The sequence below is a fragment of the Marmota monax genome, unplaced genomic scaffold, assembly GCF_021218885.2.
Source record: "Marmota monax isolate L192 unplaced genomic scaffold, Marmota_monax_Labrador192_F-V1.1 WCK01_AAM20220418_F8-fsc00019, whole genome shotgun sequence".
NCBI classification, from domain to species: Eukaryota; Metazoa; Chordata; class Mammalia; order Rodentia; family Sciuridae; genus Marmota; species Marmota monax.
The window spans coordinates 8792844-8807685 of record NW_026695242.1 but is presented as its reverse complement, the minus strand read 5'-3'; the positions used below and the strand labels follow the sequence as shown (position 1 = coordinate 8807685).

General features: G+C 55.6%; 1 protein-coding gene across 6 annotated transcripts in view; it reads left to right on the top strand.

Moving 5' to 3' along the window:
* The window catches only part of Col13a1 (collagen type XIII alpha 1 chain), a 145963-nt gene that overhangs the window by 13207 nt on the left and 117914 nt on the right, over nt 1–14842 (top strand). For all 6 annotated transcript variants that reach the window (XM_046419650.2, XM_046419654.2, XM_046419651.2 and 3 more), the window contains exon 2: nt 2669–2738. In XM_046419650.2, the coding sequence (XP_046275606.1) occupies nt 2669–2738 (70 nt within the window). The remainder of the gene's footprint in view (nt 1–2668; nt 2739–14842) is intronic.

Sequence of the window (14842 nt, the reverse complement as noted above, 5' to 3'; positions counted from 1 at the left end):
GGACGTCCACCCGACGGGGCAATACGAGGTCACTGGGTCGGAGCCTTCGTGGGGAGGGAGGGCTGCAGCCAGATGAGAGGGGACCAGAAGGGCAGGAAGAGAAGCAGGAGGCAGCCACGGGGCGCGAGTCTTCCTGGGAAGGGCGAAGCGCCCTGAAGAGGGGCGGTTTCTCTCCTTTTGTGCAACGTGTGCATAATGACCACTGGGGTGGGGACAGCAGCTAAACCCGGCTCACGACCTTTTCTGGGAACGGCCACCCTGATTGCCCTGTGTCTTCTTTCACCTGCTCGGCAGTGTTGTTCTGATGGAGCCTGCTCCCCGGGGGTCCTGGGCAGAAGCCTGTGCTGGCCCTGGTATCGGTGATCTGGTCTGGAGGAGGAAACTGATGAGGCAGGAGGCGGGGGACTCGCTGGCGCCCATGTCCCTGGGCAGGTGGAGAGTGAGGTCTGGGGCCGTGGAGGGGGTGGGCCTTAGATGGGGTGCAGAGGAGAGAAGGGCACTCAGGGCACTGATGGACAGGCACGGGCGGCGGTGGTCACCCCTGGAGCCCCATGTGCTGCTGCGGTGCAGTTGCCCAGTGGACAGTGGCCCTGCTGCTTCCGCACACCAGCCAGGGTCCTGTCGGCTATTGACCAGCTCCGTCATTTAGCAGATCTATGTCACGTGCCCACGGGGGGCCAGGTCACAGGTTCTGGGTGGGAAGGGGTGAAGTAGATTCATGAGGTCCCTAACTGGAAAGTGGCACTAATGTACCAGGCTCAGAGCTGGGCCTCACACGGGCTTCCACCAGACTTTGTCCTGGGAGGTCACCTGCTTGCCCACTCTGCCCGACTGCACCTGGCCTCCACCTCCATCCACCCTGTGCTGCGTGCCCAGCCTCCCTTCTAAGTGAGGCCTCCCCATGGGTGTCCCCTTCTTCCTGTCTGCTTTGATCTCTCGCTCCCTTCTGCCTTCTGCCCTCAGAGGCCCCCCATCCATCCCATCCTGTGCTCCCTCATGAGGGACATTTGCATACCCCTTTCTACAGCAGAAGGGAGTGGATTTTGGTGGGGGAGGTACCAGGGATTGAACCCAATGGCACTCAACCACTGAGCCACTGAGATTACAGTTCCTGGCTAGAAGGTATTAGACTTTACCTTAAAAGGCCTGAGTTCACAGCTCGGATCCACCATGTGATGGCTGTGTGATTTTGGTAAATCATTGAACCTCTCTGAGTCTGTTTCCTTAAGTATTGAACGAGGTCCCTATTAAACCTACTCAAGCACCCAGCTTAGTGCCAGTCCACATGGTGGCTCAGCAGATGTTAATGTGCTATGAATCCTCTTGAAGTTTCCCACCCTTCCCTCCCCACACCCACCATCAACTCCTACGACACCTCCCACGTGACAGTCTTTCCTCTCTTGAGGCCCAATCTGAGTGGCAAAATGACCAGGTAGTGAGGGAGCAAATGTTACAGAAATGCTTAGGGGCCAGCCGGTACCCAGAGTGGCCAGCACCTTCAAGGGGGGGACTGCAATGCCTGGATGTGGCCAGTCCTTGGCAGCCAGAGTGCAGAACCCTTCTGGGCAGGTCTTCTGATTTTTTAAGAGAAATTAGAAACGCAGATTTGCATGGGGAACCACCCACTTCAAAATGTTACCAACAAATTAAACAAGGATTCAAAAACTCACTGTGGGAACCAAGTGAAATAGCTTAAGGGCCCGTGTGGCCTGGGACCCAGCTCCCGCCTTTGCTCCTTATGACCTTGGCTGGGGCGGCCTTGGTGTCTTCAGGTCCCTCACCTGTCACACGAGCGCAGCAGTAGTGACACATGCATTGAGGACGCCCTAGGAGTCGGGCACCATGCTCGTATGCTCCAGCCTTTTCCATGGGGTTTCGGTGCCACTGGAACTGTTACCAGCCCAGGGTCCCAGAACCGTGTGTGAACCAGGCAGTGTCCCCAGGGCCATCTCTGATGACCCCGTGCTAGTCTGGCCCGCCGCATTGCCAGGATCAAGGCTGAGGGTGCACGCGGCCCCCAGCCCTGCCCTGGAACAGCTAGCGCACAGGACCTGGGCGCCGTGGCCGCCGGCCGCGCATGGCCGTTCTGCAGGAACTGGACGGCTGGTCCCCATGGCTGGGGGTATATGCGCTACCTCTTTGGAGCCCTGGCCCCTTTGGGGCCTTCCACGGGGTCTTGGTGATTTCAGCCGCTGGGAAGAGGTGTGGCGGATGCAGGGCCTGCCCAGCGCCCTCTGCCCACCTGCCTGAACCGCCTGCGGGAGGAAACTGCAAGAGCAAAAGGCACTGTCCCTGCCCAGGGGTCCATCAGAAGCCCAGTCCCACAAGGGGAACAATTAGCAGAAGACTCAGAAGAGCACGTCATTGTGCACATGGCTGGGGGGCCTGGGGACCCCCACGGTTCACAGAGCCCGATGGCTGGTTTGACTTCTGTAGGAACACTCCAGAGGGGGAGCTGCTGGCACTACCAGCCTGGCCTTCTCTGCTTCTTATTACCCAAGGCCTGGTGGCCAGCGGAGGGCCATTAACCAGCAGCCTTTGATCCCTGCAGAGCCCTGCGCTCCCCCCATGCGCCCTTCTCCCTCCCCCTCCCGCCCACAGCGCAGACACTCTCCAGGGCCCGGCTTTATGAGCTCCCGTGACCCCTCTTGTCTGTCTCTTTGTGCAGAAATGGAAGCTCCACTCACGGAGGCGCCGGGAGGCCCCGAAGATGTCCCTAGGATGTAACTGCCCGCCAGGTAAGGAGCCCTGCTGACTGGTCGGCCGTGCATCCCTGGCACAGATGCTGCCCACCACGTCCTTCTGCGGAGGCCAGGCGGCATTGCTGCCGAGCTCTTTTCTTTTGAAAGATGGGAACGAGAGTATAGTGTTGGTGACCTTTCATCCACCCACCTATGGGCCCACCTGTCCCCCTCTGTCCGCCCTCCATCCATCCAGGCACGCATCCCTTCAGGAGCTCTTTTTCCTGAGCCTCACGCTCTTTGAAACGGGCTGTGGTTAAGCCAGATAAGATGACGGACGTGGTCACATTTTGAAAATCATGACATGCTGTGCAGAACCCAAGGGCAGATTGGCCCCACGAGGGTGAGGACCCCCTCACCATGTTCTCTAGTGCTCCCGACATGGGCGTTGCACAAACATGTTTGCTACTCCAACAAATGACTCTCTGGTGATGAGACTGTGAGCCCTAGTGAGGTGGCTTGGGGTGGCGCGTGTCCCTTGTGGGGCTGCCTGCGCACACACAAGGGATGGAGATGCGGCTGAGTGTTGCCAGGTCACGTTGTGCAGTAATTTAACCTCATCCAATTGGGATTCAAACTCTGCTTTTGCCTGTTACTAGTGTGGCATGAGCAGGGTCCTCACAGAGGATGCCCACGGCGCTCAGTGCAGTAAGGCCCCCTCCACACTCCATCTTTCCATGTGCTTAAAGCTGTGTGCTCTGGCTGGGCACCATGCTGGGTGTTGGGTTCAAGTGCATTGTAGTGGTTAATAGTTCTGATGAATGACAGCTCATGAGAACTTCTCCAGAATCCTGACCATGTTTGTTGAGTTATGAGAATGGCAGATGAAGAGGTCACGCTGTTCCCTTGAGTAACTGAAATGGGCTGTACCCCTTTGGGGGAGGGAAGGAAGCCTTTAAAAAGGTTGAGGGAGCCAGGCACACGCCTGCAATTCCAGCGGCTTGGGAGGCTGAGGCAGGAGGATCCTGAGTTCAAAGCCAGCCTCAGTGACACTAAGCAACTCAGCAGGATTCCGTCTCTAAATAAAATACAAAATAGGGCTGGGGATGCGGCTCAGTGGTCGAGTGCCCCTGAGTTCAATCCCTGGTACAACCCCCCAAAAGAAAAAGGTTGGGGGAGTCCAGGTAATACATTTAAGTGATTTCAGGGAGTGTTGCCCTGCTCAGGGGTCTCTGTCAGCCCAGAGTGTGGTTTCCTTGGCACCTGTGGGGTATGTGGCCTCGGAAGGGGACTTCTGGGCTCTCTGGCAGGTCTTTCTCTGGCCCCAGGAGCTGGGGCTGTAGAAACCTTCAGACAGGCCCTCAATCCAGGGAAGAGAGGCTGACAGATGTGAGGCATATGGGACATGGAGAGGCCACACTGGCTGGGAGTGAGTCGGCCGGCTGGGAGTCACCAGGAGGCAGGCTGTCCTGAGACCGTGAAGGGATGCAGCTGGCCCCAGGCAGGGGGTCATGTGGGTTAATTAAAAGGGTGTCCAGAAGCCTTGGGAAGCTCTCTCACTCCCTCTGGGGCTGGGGACTGGGGTCTGGGAACACTTCCTGGAGAGCAACTTAAGGTGAACAAGATGAGGTGCAGACGCCCGGCGGCAGGCCCCGTGCGCTTCCAAGCGTCTCACATTTCAAATAATGGTGTCTGTTGCTCAGTAACTCTTGAGCAATTGCAACTGATTTTTGCTCAAAGTGTGGAATGCTGATTAAGGGCAGGAGATTTGGAGTCATGGAAGATCCAGGTTTGAATTCCAACTCTGAGATTTGCCAGCTGAGTGCAAATCTTTGTGCCTCAAGTTGCCTTGAATGAAAAAAAGAGGGACAACAGTCACCCTGAAAATATGTGTTAGAGACATGATCAGGAATCAGCTGGACGTCAATGCCTCTCTGATCTGTACGAAGCACTGTTATTGCTCTTATTTCCCCCACGGCCCCTTAGACTTGAAGATACACAGAAATCTGCACCAGACTCCATATCCTAGGGTTCCAGCAATGTAGGCTGCACCCTTACGGCCAGGCAGAGGTTGTTCCCGTTGCCCTCCGTGCGTGATTAGGGACAGCTGTCTGGTGGCCTGGCCACTGTCAGAGTGGCTGCCCTTGCAACAGGCCTCGCTTCAGTGCTCCAGAAGATCAGGCCTCAGGGGGTCCTGAGAGGCAGAGCTGGGGAGGGATGTGGCAGGAGGGAGGGAGGATCTGGAAGAGCTCTTTGCCTCCTCCTGTGGGACCCAGGGGTCTCGGTGGTGAGAAGGGTGTGGTAGGAGGAAGGACCCACTGGGGAGATGCGTATCCTGGGGGTTGAGCATTTCCCACAGGGCAGTTGGGCCCACTGTATGATCAGAGTCCAGTGGGGAACGCCAGGAGAATTTTAAGAAAAGGCCCCATGAGGAGGCAGAATCAAAGGGGGGCTAAGGGGCTCCCCCAGCTTTCTGGAAAGTCAGGCCAAGGACTGGAAAGGTTGCACAAGGGCATGTGACCCTTTGGAATCTCAGAGCACAAATGCCAGGGTGGGCTAGGTCCTGCTGGGCCCCTGGACCTGCCTCCCACAGGCCTGCAGTAAAGGGCCCTGTTCCACATGAGAACCAACCTGCTGTACATCATAGCAGCTCTGTTGCTGTTCCCTAACTGAGCACCTACTGTGCGCCGAGCACAGTACTGAGTGCTTCCTATTGACGGGTGACCCTCCTCAAAACACTTACATGACGTAGAGTGCTAACACCCTGAAATGCTTGAAAATGCTCAATGGCTAAGGGAACCCCACTCTCCTTGTAGCAGCCTCATGGATCTCTCTCACTAGTGACATCGGATCAGAGTTTTACCGCTTTATCGCTCCTGGTGCTTGCAGATGGGCTCGATGCCATCGTGAAGTGCCGCGTGGGAACACAAAGTCTCACCAGCACTCAGTCTTGTTCCCCGTGTACAGATGCTCTGAATGTTTAGTCCATCCAATAATCACTGCTGATGACTGGATCCTCCTTGTGGTCTCCAGCTGTTATCTGGCCTCACATGCCTTCTCCCCTCCACGCCCCCTGAAAGCTAAATCACCACCATTGGGACCCAACCAAAGAAACAAAAAGTTCTCCCTGCCCACCATGACTGCTGGGATGCCAGCCTGCAGCTCCAGCCCTGCCCTGTTTGTCTGTGTGGCCAGCCACGCCGAGCCGGAGCCCTGTGGTGGGTGTGTTCTTCCTTGTGGCAGCCCTGGGACCCTGGGTAGCATCCAGAGGCTTGGGGACACATAATCGTTCCCCTCCTATCCTGCCTCCTTCCCCTCCTATCCTGACCCCGCCAGCATCCTCTCAGGAGCCTCCCTGTCCCAAAATAGCCCTCTCCCGGCTGAGAGCTGGCTTCGTCCTGTCCCGGGCCACAGGCGCTGCCTGCCAGGGAAGCCATGGGCCAGCAGGCCGGCGACGGGATGCCAAAGGTCACGCCTCATGAGGAGGGTCACAGTGTCCAGAAGTTCCGAGGAATAGGTGTGGGCCGTGTACAAAGCCCGGTGAGGCAGGCGAAGTGGCTTGGGAACAGATGTCCACACCGTGGGACTTCCTGGGCCTCTTGAGACAAATACAAAGATGGGGAAAATTCACCCATTCTCTGTCCCTGTTCTTATTAACAAACGAGGAGCAGGACAATACAGGTTCAAGCTGGAAAGGAAGCAGCTCCTTCAAGCCCGCCACGCTGGGGCTGGGCGGGCCGCTCCTCACCATGTCCAGGCTGGGCTGGCAGCAGGGACGGTCACTTTGCAGCCTGGGCCTCAGCTCTAGGGGGTGGAGTAGGACAGGGTCGCACCTTGGCTGCCAAGTAAGGGGCACAGGCTGCAGCAGCGGGACCAGGGCCTGGTGGGGTGGCTCCATGTGTCAGCGCCATACCCAGATGGAGGGGAGAGAAGGCGCCTGCGGCCCGGCTTCTGGGAGCAGCCAGTGCCCTTCCCTGGCTCAGAGGTGCTGGGGGGAGGAGCAGAGGAAGAGCTGGAGACCCCATGGGTTTGGGGGCTCTAGCAAGACTCCGCTGGAGAGATGGCCCTGAGGTTGGTCTGAGGAAACAGGAAGCAGTGGCAGGGTCTAGACAGGGTGTAGACTCAGCTGTCACCGTGCAAACGTCCCCCGAAATTGGGATTTCAACAAAGCAAAGGTAGAGGTGTCCCTTCCTTAGCAGGAGCATGGTCCTGGCCTGGGGTGACTCCACTGTCTGCATCTTGCGGCTTCCATCTCTGGGCTCTGACAGCTCTTTTGTTCTTGCCGTGCCCTGGCCAGCACAAAAGGAGACGGGATTGGGGCCTGCATCTCCACCCTCAGGAGCAGACCTTGAAGAGCAGACATTTCACGTCTGCTCTCATCACTGGCCAGAACCTAGTCACCTGGGTACCCAGGACCATGGGAGGCAGATGATATTTTTGGCTGGGTAACCAAGGCAGATAGAACCTTGTCGCTATGGAAGGTGGGGGAACAGAGTAAGAACAAGGCGGGTATGTTTGGGGATGACCAAGCAGGTTGAAAGATATGGAGCACAGCGCAGGGATGGGGAGCGGACATGAGGGTGGAAGGAGATGTCGAGATTGCAGAGACCTAGGCTGAGGAGTTTGGCTCTCTCTGTTCAATGAGAGGCAAATGGTTTTCATGCCAAGGATGATTGATTGGTAATGGCTGCCAGGGAGGTTGTGCCAAGTCAGCAGAAAATGGGTGATCGTTTAATAATGTCTGCCAGGGTGCAGGATCCGGAGCAGTAGTGCCTGCCTTCTCCTCACAGGACATAATGGAGCATCAGGGAAGGTTGAAGAGCAGGGATGTGACCCAGTCCAGTTTGCACTCCAGAACAAGAACTAGCAGTGACATGGAGCATGCCTCCAAGCAACGAGAGCCTGGGATCTGGTGGACAGGACTGTGTTTTCTCATGAACTTCTATTTATGTCCAGGTTGGAACAGCCTCCTCAGCCCTGGGTATTTTCCATAGGTGGTGAGAGCTGCACCCCCCACACCCCAAACCCTTTTCTTAAGCCAGCTTTGCCCTATTTTTCCTGGCACCAGATTTCCCCCCGCAGCCTCATGCCATTCACATGGTCAGAGCCTGCAGCCACATGGAGGAGGCCAGGGGCCCCTGGGCAGCGTGGTTCCCACCACCGAATCAAGAAAAAGAAGAGAACAACCCAATACTCAAGGGGCTCCTCTGAGCTCCCTTTGCTGCGGCAGAGCAGACCCGCGGCCACACACCCTTCCTTTGTGGTTGTCCTTGTTCCAGGCCCAGCTGACTCAGAAAAGGGACACCTCAGACCAAAGTACTCCTTGGTGCCATTAACAGAGGAGAGAGTGGCAGATCTGAGGTGTTCTGGGGAGAGAGGTCACACTAAGGAGTACTGTGTTCAGGTGACTCAGAAACCCTGCTTTACATGCAAATAACAGATGAGTTCCTTGGGAGCCATTCCTGGCTATTCCTTAAAGCAGATTCCCAGGACCAACCTGGGAAGGGACCTTACTATTTGATTGCTGTTGTCACAGGTATTCAGACTCCCCTGTTCTGCAGCCCAAGGGATGTGCTTTCACCTTCTGGATCCCCGCCCTTTGCCCCCTCCAATTAGACTGTCCTTGTCCTGACTCATCCGACATCCCAAGGGCCAGGCTCCGTCCCACGGCAGCAGCCCTGATGCCTCTTTCACCGTGGCCCCTGCACCCCATCATTTGCTGGGTCCCATGGATTCCATTCCTCTGCTCAAAAACCATCCATGGCTCCGTGGCCTCACAGTCCCCTCCCCACCCCAGTGCCAGGCCCACATTCTCTCTTCAGCCTGCTCTGATCCATCCCCTCCTGACCTCCTTTCCTCTCCGTAAGTCTAGTCCGCTGCCCGCCAGGCCCCAGGGGTCCACCTGCGCACTCTTTCCTTGCTGTTCTCACATCTCTGTTCCCACTTTCTACCCACTGAGCTCTGAACCTCTGTAGGCCTGTCACAGGGCCCCCACCATCTCCTCCCGCCTTAGCCCGTCTGTTGGCCCTGCTGTTTGTGCTCTGTGGTAAAGCGTGCTCAGCGTAGGAGGGATCACCTGTGAAGGTTGCTCCTTGGCTGTCACCCTTAATCGCCTGATGTAGATTCTAGAGGCATTTGAGACAACGGGGAAGGGAACCCTGGCTGACCAGGGCAGTGATATTGTGCTTTAGAAATCAGACAGCCACCAAGAAGCCCTGAGTGGCAGCTCCTGGGGGGGGGTGCTCGGGCTCTTCTGTGGCCTCGAGCAAGACCCTGCACTTACAGAAGCCCCCCAGCTGCAGCTCCTGCCCCTCGCGGGAAGGAGGGCCAGGTGACTGGCGTGGGAAGACCAGGCGCTGCCCGGCTGCAGGAGCGCTCACCATCCGCCCCTGGAAGCGCCTCTTCCATCCAGGCCCCAGCCAGGCGCTAGAGCCACCTGGGGAACTCTCTGAGGCTCATTTCTTCCCCATTTCCTCCTGAAAGCACTTCCAGATCCCCGGCCCTCCTGGGCCGCGCTGATAATGTGTTTCTCCTAGATCAGCTCTGATAACACCCGGGTGGTCGCGGTGATTTGTAGGGAAATAAAAATAAGGAAATGGAAGGTTCCGGAAAGACCAGAAGAGGCCTGGACTGGGAATGATTCCCAGACCCTGAGGGGCTCTGAGCAGGTTCCCCTTGCTGTGGTCCTTCGTTTCTTCGCTTATCCAAAGGGGCGAGTGACTGCCAAGAACTATTTGGTGAGGGGAAGATTTACCCCCATAGAGGAGGCCAGGGGGTTCTCACCACCAAATCAAGGAAAGGAAGAGAACAACCGAATACTCATCAGCAGGAGACTGACAGACATGTTGGGGGGTATTAAGTTGCTGAACTTTTATCAAAGAAATACCACCACTGTGAACCCAAATCACCAGACCTGCCATCAAGGTATTCGATGGATGAATTTCATCCTATGGAGGAAAATAAGTAATGACAAGAGAATATTTACAACATGATTTATTTATAAAGTCAAAAACATGAAGTGCTGGGTATGACAGCTGGGGTACACCTGTAATTCCAGAAACTGGGGAGGCTGAGACAGGAGGATCGCAAGTTCAAGGCCAGCCTCAGCAACTTAGCAAGACTGTCTCAAAATTTTAAAAAAATGAGAAGGGCTGGGGATGTAGCTCAGTGGAAGAGCACCCCTGGGTTCAATCCCCAGTACCACACACACACAAAAAGGCCTTGCACTTTTTGGGGGGAAATACATGCTTGTCATAAACATATAAGAAGTACATGGGACTGATCAACCATATCTGATGGGGAGGAGGGTCAAGGAGGAGACTGAGGTCCACGGGGGTCTCTAGTGTATTGGTAGTTAGTTAGCGAGGTGGTATTTCAGGTCTGTTATGCATTTTTTATGAAAACTTTATTGAGATATAGTTCACCTGTCGAACACTTCATCTATCTAAAGTGTACAATTCAACAGTTTTTTGTATGGTCACAGAGTACCACCATCATCATTGGCATTTTTAGAACATTTTAATTTCCCCCAAAAGAAACACCATTCTCTTTAGAGGTCACCCTCCATCCTCTGTTCCCTCCCCCTACAGACCTCCCTTCTGTCTCTGTGGATTCAGTATTTTCAAGGTTTATCCGTGTCATAGGATGGGTCAGTACTTCGTTCCTTTTATGGCAAATGGTAGATTATTTTAAGCCTGTCTGGGTATCTGAAATATTTCAAGACAAAACATGTTCAAATCATGGGTTCAATCAGGGGATGTGGTTGGATTAGATATTAAGGAAACTTTCAGGCCTGACTCTCCTCCAACAAGGACGTATCTCTGCTTGGCACTGACTTCTCTCAGCCACCTCGGGCTGGTGGCCGCAACGCCAGTCCTCCTAGGACCCAGGACCAGGGCTCGAAGCCTGTTTAGGTGCCGCTAGACTCCAACACTGGATCCCCTGTGGGACTGCACTGCCCCCTGCCCATCCTCTGCCCCTGTTAGTGTCACCGACTCAAGACATCTTCCATAGTCCCCCAGGCACATCAGGTGGCCCTGTATCCTGAGCTCTCGCAGGATTGTCCTTGCCACTGCTCTGCCCCCGTGAGAAGAGCAGTCAGACTCTCGGCCCGGCAGCTCCTTGCTGGTCCGAGCATCAGTCTTTACTATGGTAACATAGACGCCATCTAACAGACGGCAGGGGACAGTCAACCTGCACATCATGTGGGAAGTCATTCAGGGCCAGTAGCAGGATCCGCCGGAATGCCTCCACGCACCCCACTGGACGGGAAGATGGCAGTGAGCAGGTGCTGTTGTGTTCTGTGGCTCCGGTGGCAGTAGCACCCAGGTGACGTGGGCTGGCTAGCCCAGGGGCCACAAGTGTAGGTTCAGACTCCCAACAACCCTGGGTTCAATCCCAGGAACCCCTACCCTGTCATGGCCCTGGGCTGTGGTGAGGCCTCTCCTGACTCATGGAACTGGGGAGAAGGGAGCACCTGACATCCCGGCGGCTGGCTCCACCTGGGCCCCTCCACGCTGGGCTCCAAGTGACTGTCAGTTGCCATGGTGACGACGATGATGATGACGACCCGAGTGGGAAGGCTTCTGGTGACATGGGGCTGAGAGCAGCTGCATCCTGGGAGACGATGCCCCCTTTGCCACTGAAGGCAGGGGGACATAGGGCACAGGCTGCCCCGTGCTGCTTCCTCCTGCCTCCCTCTCTGCCCTGTGCAGCCAGGCCACTCCAGCCCTGGGAGAAGTCTGGTCGGCCCCTATTCACAAGGTGCCATTGGCACCATAACATACAACGTGGGTCAAGATGCCTGCTGTCCCCCATGATGGACAGCAGCACTTACTGTGGGTGAGGAGCCCTCTTTTGTACCCAGCGCTCTGTGCCTAGGACTCCACCAGTGGAACGCCACCTCCTCCCTCAGCTTCCATTGGCTCATCTCTTAGGTATAAATAAGGACTTTCTGGGTTTATTAAGAAAATTCCTGGACAGCAGTGGACCATGGGAGGTGTTAGGGGAGGGTTCTGTTTTTTAATATGTCATCTCAATTTTATTTTATTTATTTTTTAATTTGCTCATTCTAGGCAGTAGAATGACATACTATACAAACATGGAGCATAACTTCCCATTCTTGTGGGTGTACATGATGGGAGTTCCACTGGTCGTGTATCATGTGAACATAGGAAAGTTCTGTCCCATTCATTCTACTGTCTTTCCGGTTCTCATCCCCCTTCCTGTCCCCCAGTCCCCTTTGTCTAATCCATGAACTTCTTTAGTAGAAGGTAGGCTGCGGAGGGCTGTGGATATAAACAAAGAGCCATGGACCATGGACTAATTACAAGAAGGGGTGCTGGTGGCCCCTTCAGGGGACATTGGAGCCCACTGGTGATACTTAGGGCTGGAGCCTTGGGACCCCTGGTTTATGAAGAAAGACTTGCCCTCCCTTTACCTCGCTCCATCCAGCCACCATGTGGGCTGGGAGCCACTGGAGAATGGAGCTTTTCTTAGAGGCCACATTCACATCCCCTCTCCTGGAATCTCACCATGCTCTCAGAGGGAATGGGCAGATGTTGGTTGGCACAGGGGTGACTCTGGATTTTCACAGGAGCTCCATTGCCCATGGAACCCTGGGGTCAGTCAAAAGGAGGACGTGGGACAGCTACCCAGCCAGGTAGACAGTGGCACCCTGCATGGGGTCATTTCTCCCCTTCTTTTGGACTCTCTGCCTCAGAGAGGCCAACAGAGGAAGACTGGAGAAAGAAATGGCCATTCCATCCCAGCTCTTGAGGGTCATGCCCTCGTGATGATCCCATAGGTTTGTTCAGAAGCCCGTTCCTGGACCTGCCTGTCAGGGCAAACCCACAGCTGGGGGAGCCGAGTAAACCCTCATCTCCCACTTGCCACCTGACTGAGCAGCAGAGCCCAGGGACCTGTGGCTGGACTCCTGGGCTGGCCATGTGCTGCAGGGCTCCCGGCTGCCCACGGGCCACATCACCTAGTGACCAGGGCCCACCAGTGGGTACAGAGCTGCTCCAGGTCCCTGTGAGGGGCTGTGGGGTACAAGGTGATGAGATACAGGGTCTCCTGTCCAGGGTTAGGGACATGCCAAACAGAAGCAGAAAATACAAGAGCAGAAGTGAGGGAGGATCAGGGGAGCTTCACAGAAGAAGTGGCATTGGAGGGAGGCCCTGAATGACAAGCACGTTTTCAGGAAATGGAAATGTAGGTAAGGACACAAGACAAGGCTTGATCCAAGAATAGGCACCTGAAGGACTGGTGGTTGTCTCTCTGCTTCCCCCCTCTCCACTGTGGGAAAGGAGGAGTGGTCTAGAATGGCTGGAACAAGCTCACGTGGAGGATGCAGGGAGAGACAAGGCTGGAAAGCAAAGCTGGGGGTGGAGGGGGGCAGGCCCCTGGACGGAGCTGGACTCCACCCTGAAGAGCCGCTGCTCTGGGAGGGCCCTGGAATCGCGGGAAGATGTCTCCAAAGGGGTGTCATGTGACCCGCCTGTGCAAAGCTGCGGTGTAAAGGGTGAATGAGGACAGGGACAGCAGCCAGGAAGAGGTTACAGTGGCCTGCCCAGAGAAGACCTGGAAAAGCACAGGAGAGGGGCGGGGGGAGTGGGGGACGTTGCAGAGCGTCACCTGTTGCACGTGGGCAAGGCGGGAGGCTACCTGAGCCCAGGCGGCCAGTCATGATCCCGGCTTATATTTAATTAGGAGAAGACCTCACCACTGGCTTTCAATACAACGCTGACGCTCCGACGCGGCGCCCCGTGGTGTAGGCTGTTATTATGCCCAACTCAAAGACAAACAGAGGCTCAGAGATGTTAAGGGATCATCCGGGTCCGCAGCTAAGAGCCAGAGCCAGACTGGAGGCCAAGACTTAGATGGCGGTGCCACTGCCCTCAGGGCGCAGGGAGCAGGGAGAGGCAGGATGCAGAACTCAGGGTGGGACAAGCTGAAGGTGGGGCCTGGGGGAGGCAGGAAGCCCTTGCAGAAGCTCCGGGGGCCCGGGAAGGGCTGGTCCCAGGGAGCAGGGAGAGGGCAGCTCTGATCTGATCCCTGTGACCATCGTCTGGCTGGCTGCCAGGGCTGCTGCTTGAGGCAGGGAGCAGACTGGTGTGTCTTGCCGGAGAAATAGGTGCAGGCACAGAGGCTGGAGGTGTTCAGCACCAGGAGGGCCAGGCGCCCAGAGCCTCTGCCTCTCACCTCCCAGGACCAGGCCCCGCCCACAGCCGGCCCCGCCCACGGACAGCCCCGCCCACGGGCGCGGTGGATCCTGTCCCAGAGCACTGAGGGTACAAGTTCTCTCCTGGTTCAGGGAAGGGCATTCTGGTCCTGCCCCCTCCAGCACTGTCCTGACCAGTCCTCAGAGGAGGTTCCCATGGTGACACTAAAGCATGTAGGATAGCACTTTGGAGGAAAGGGGCAGTCACGAGGGACGGCGAGGTGGGGCACACCACCACGGACCAGCCCTCGGTTCTTCTCCCAGAGCCTCTCTGGCTGCCTCTGCTCCTCGTCACACCCCAGCTTCTCCCCCGCCTGCTCCCTAGAGGATTCCTTTTTCACCAACGGGGTGGCTTGCGGTCCCTTCTGCGGTCCCTTCTGGCACCTTGTCCCCTCATTGCAGCCCGAAACACTGTTCTGAACTTTGAACTCACATTACCCACTTTTTCCTGATGAGGACCTTGAAGCTCAGAGTAATTTTAAAAAAAAATGTTGTTCTTTTTATATATACGTGACAGTAGAGTGCTTTTTTATTTGTTTTGATTAGTCATACATGACAGTGGAATGCATTTATGCACTTTGGATATATCATACATACATGGGATATAATTTCTCATTTTCTGAGTGTACATGTTGCAGAATCATATTGGTCATGCAGTCACATGTGTACATACAGTTATAATGTCTGTTTCATTCTACTATCTTTCCTATCCCCACATCCCCTCCCCTCCCCTTCCTTTACTTCCTTCTACCTAATCTAAGGTAATGCTGTTCTTCCCTAGTGTCCCCCCAACCTTATTGTGAATTAGCATCAGCATATTAGAGAAAACATTCGGCCTTTGGTTTTGTGGGATTGGCTTATTTCACTTAGCATGATGTTCTCCAACTCCATCCATTTGCTGGCAAATGCCATAATTTCTCTCTTCTTTAAAGCTGAATAA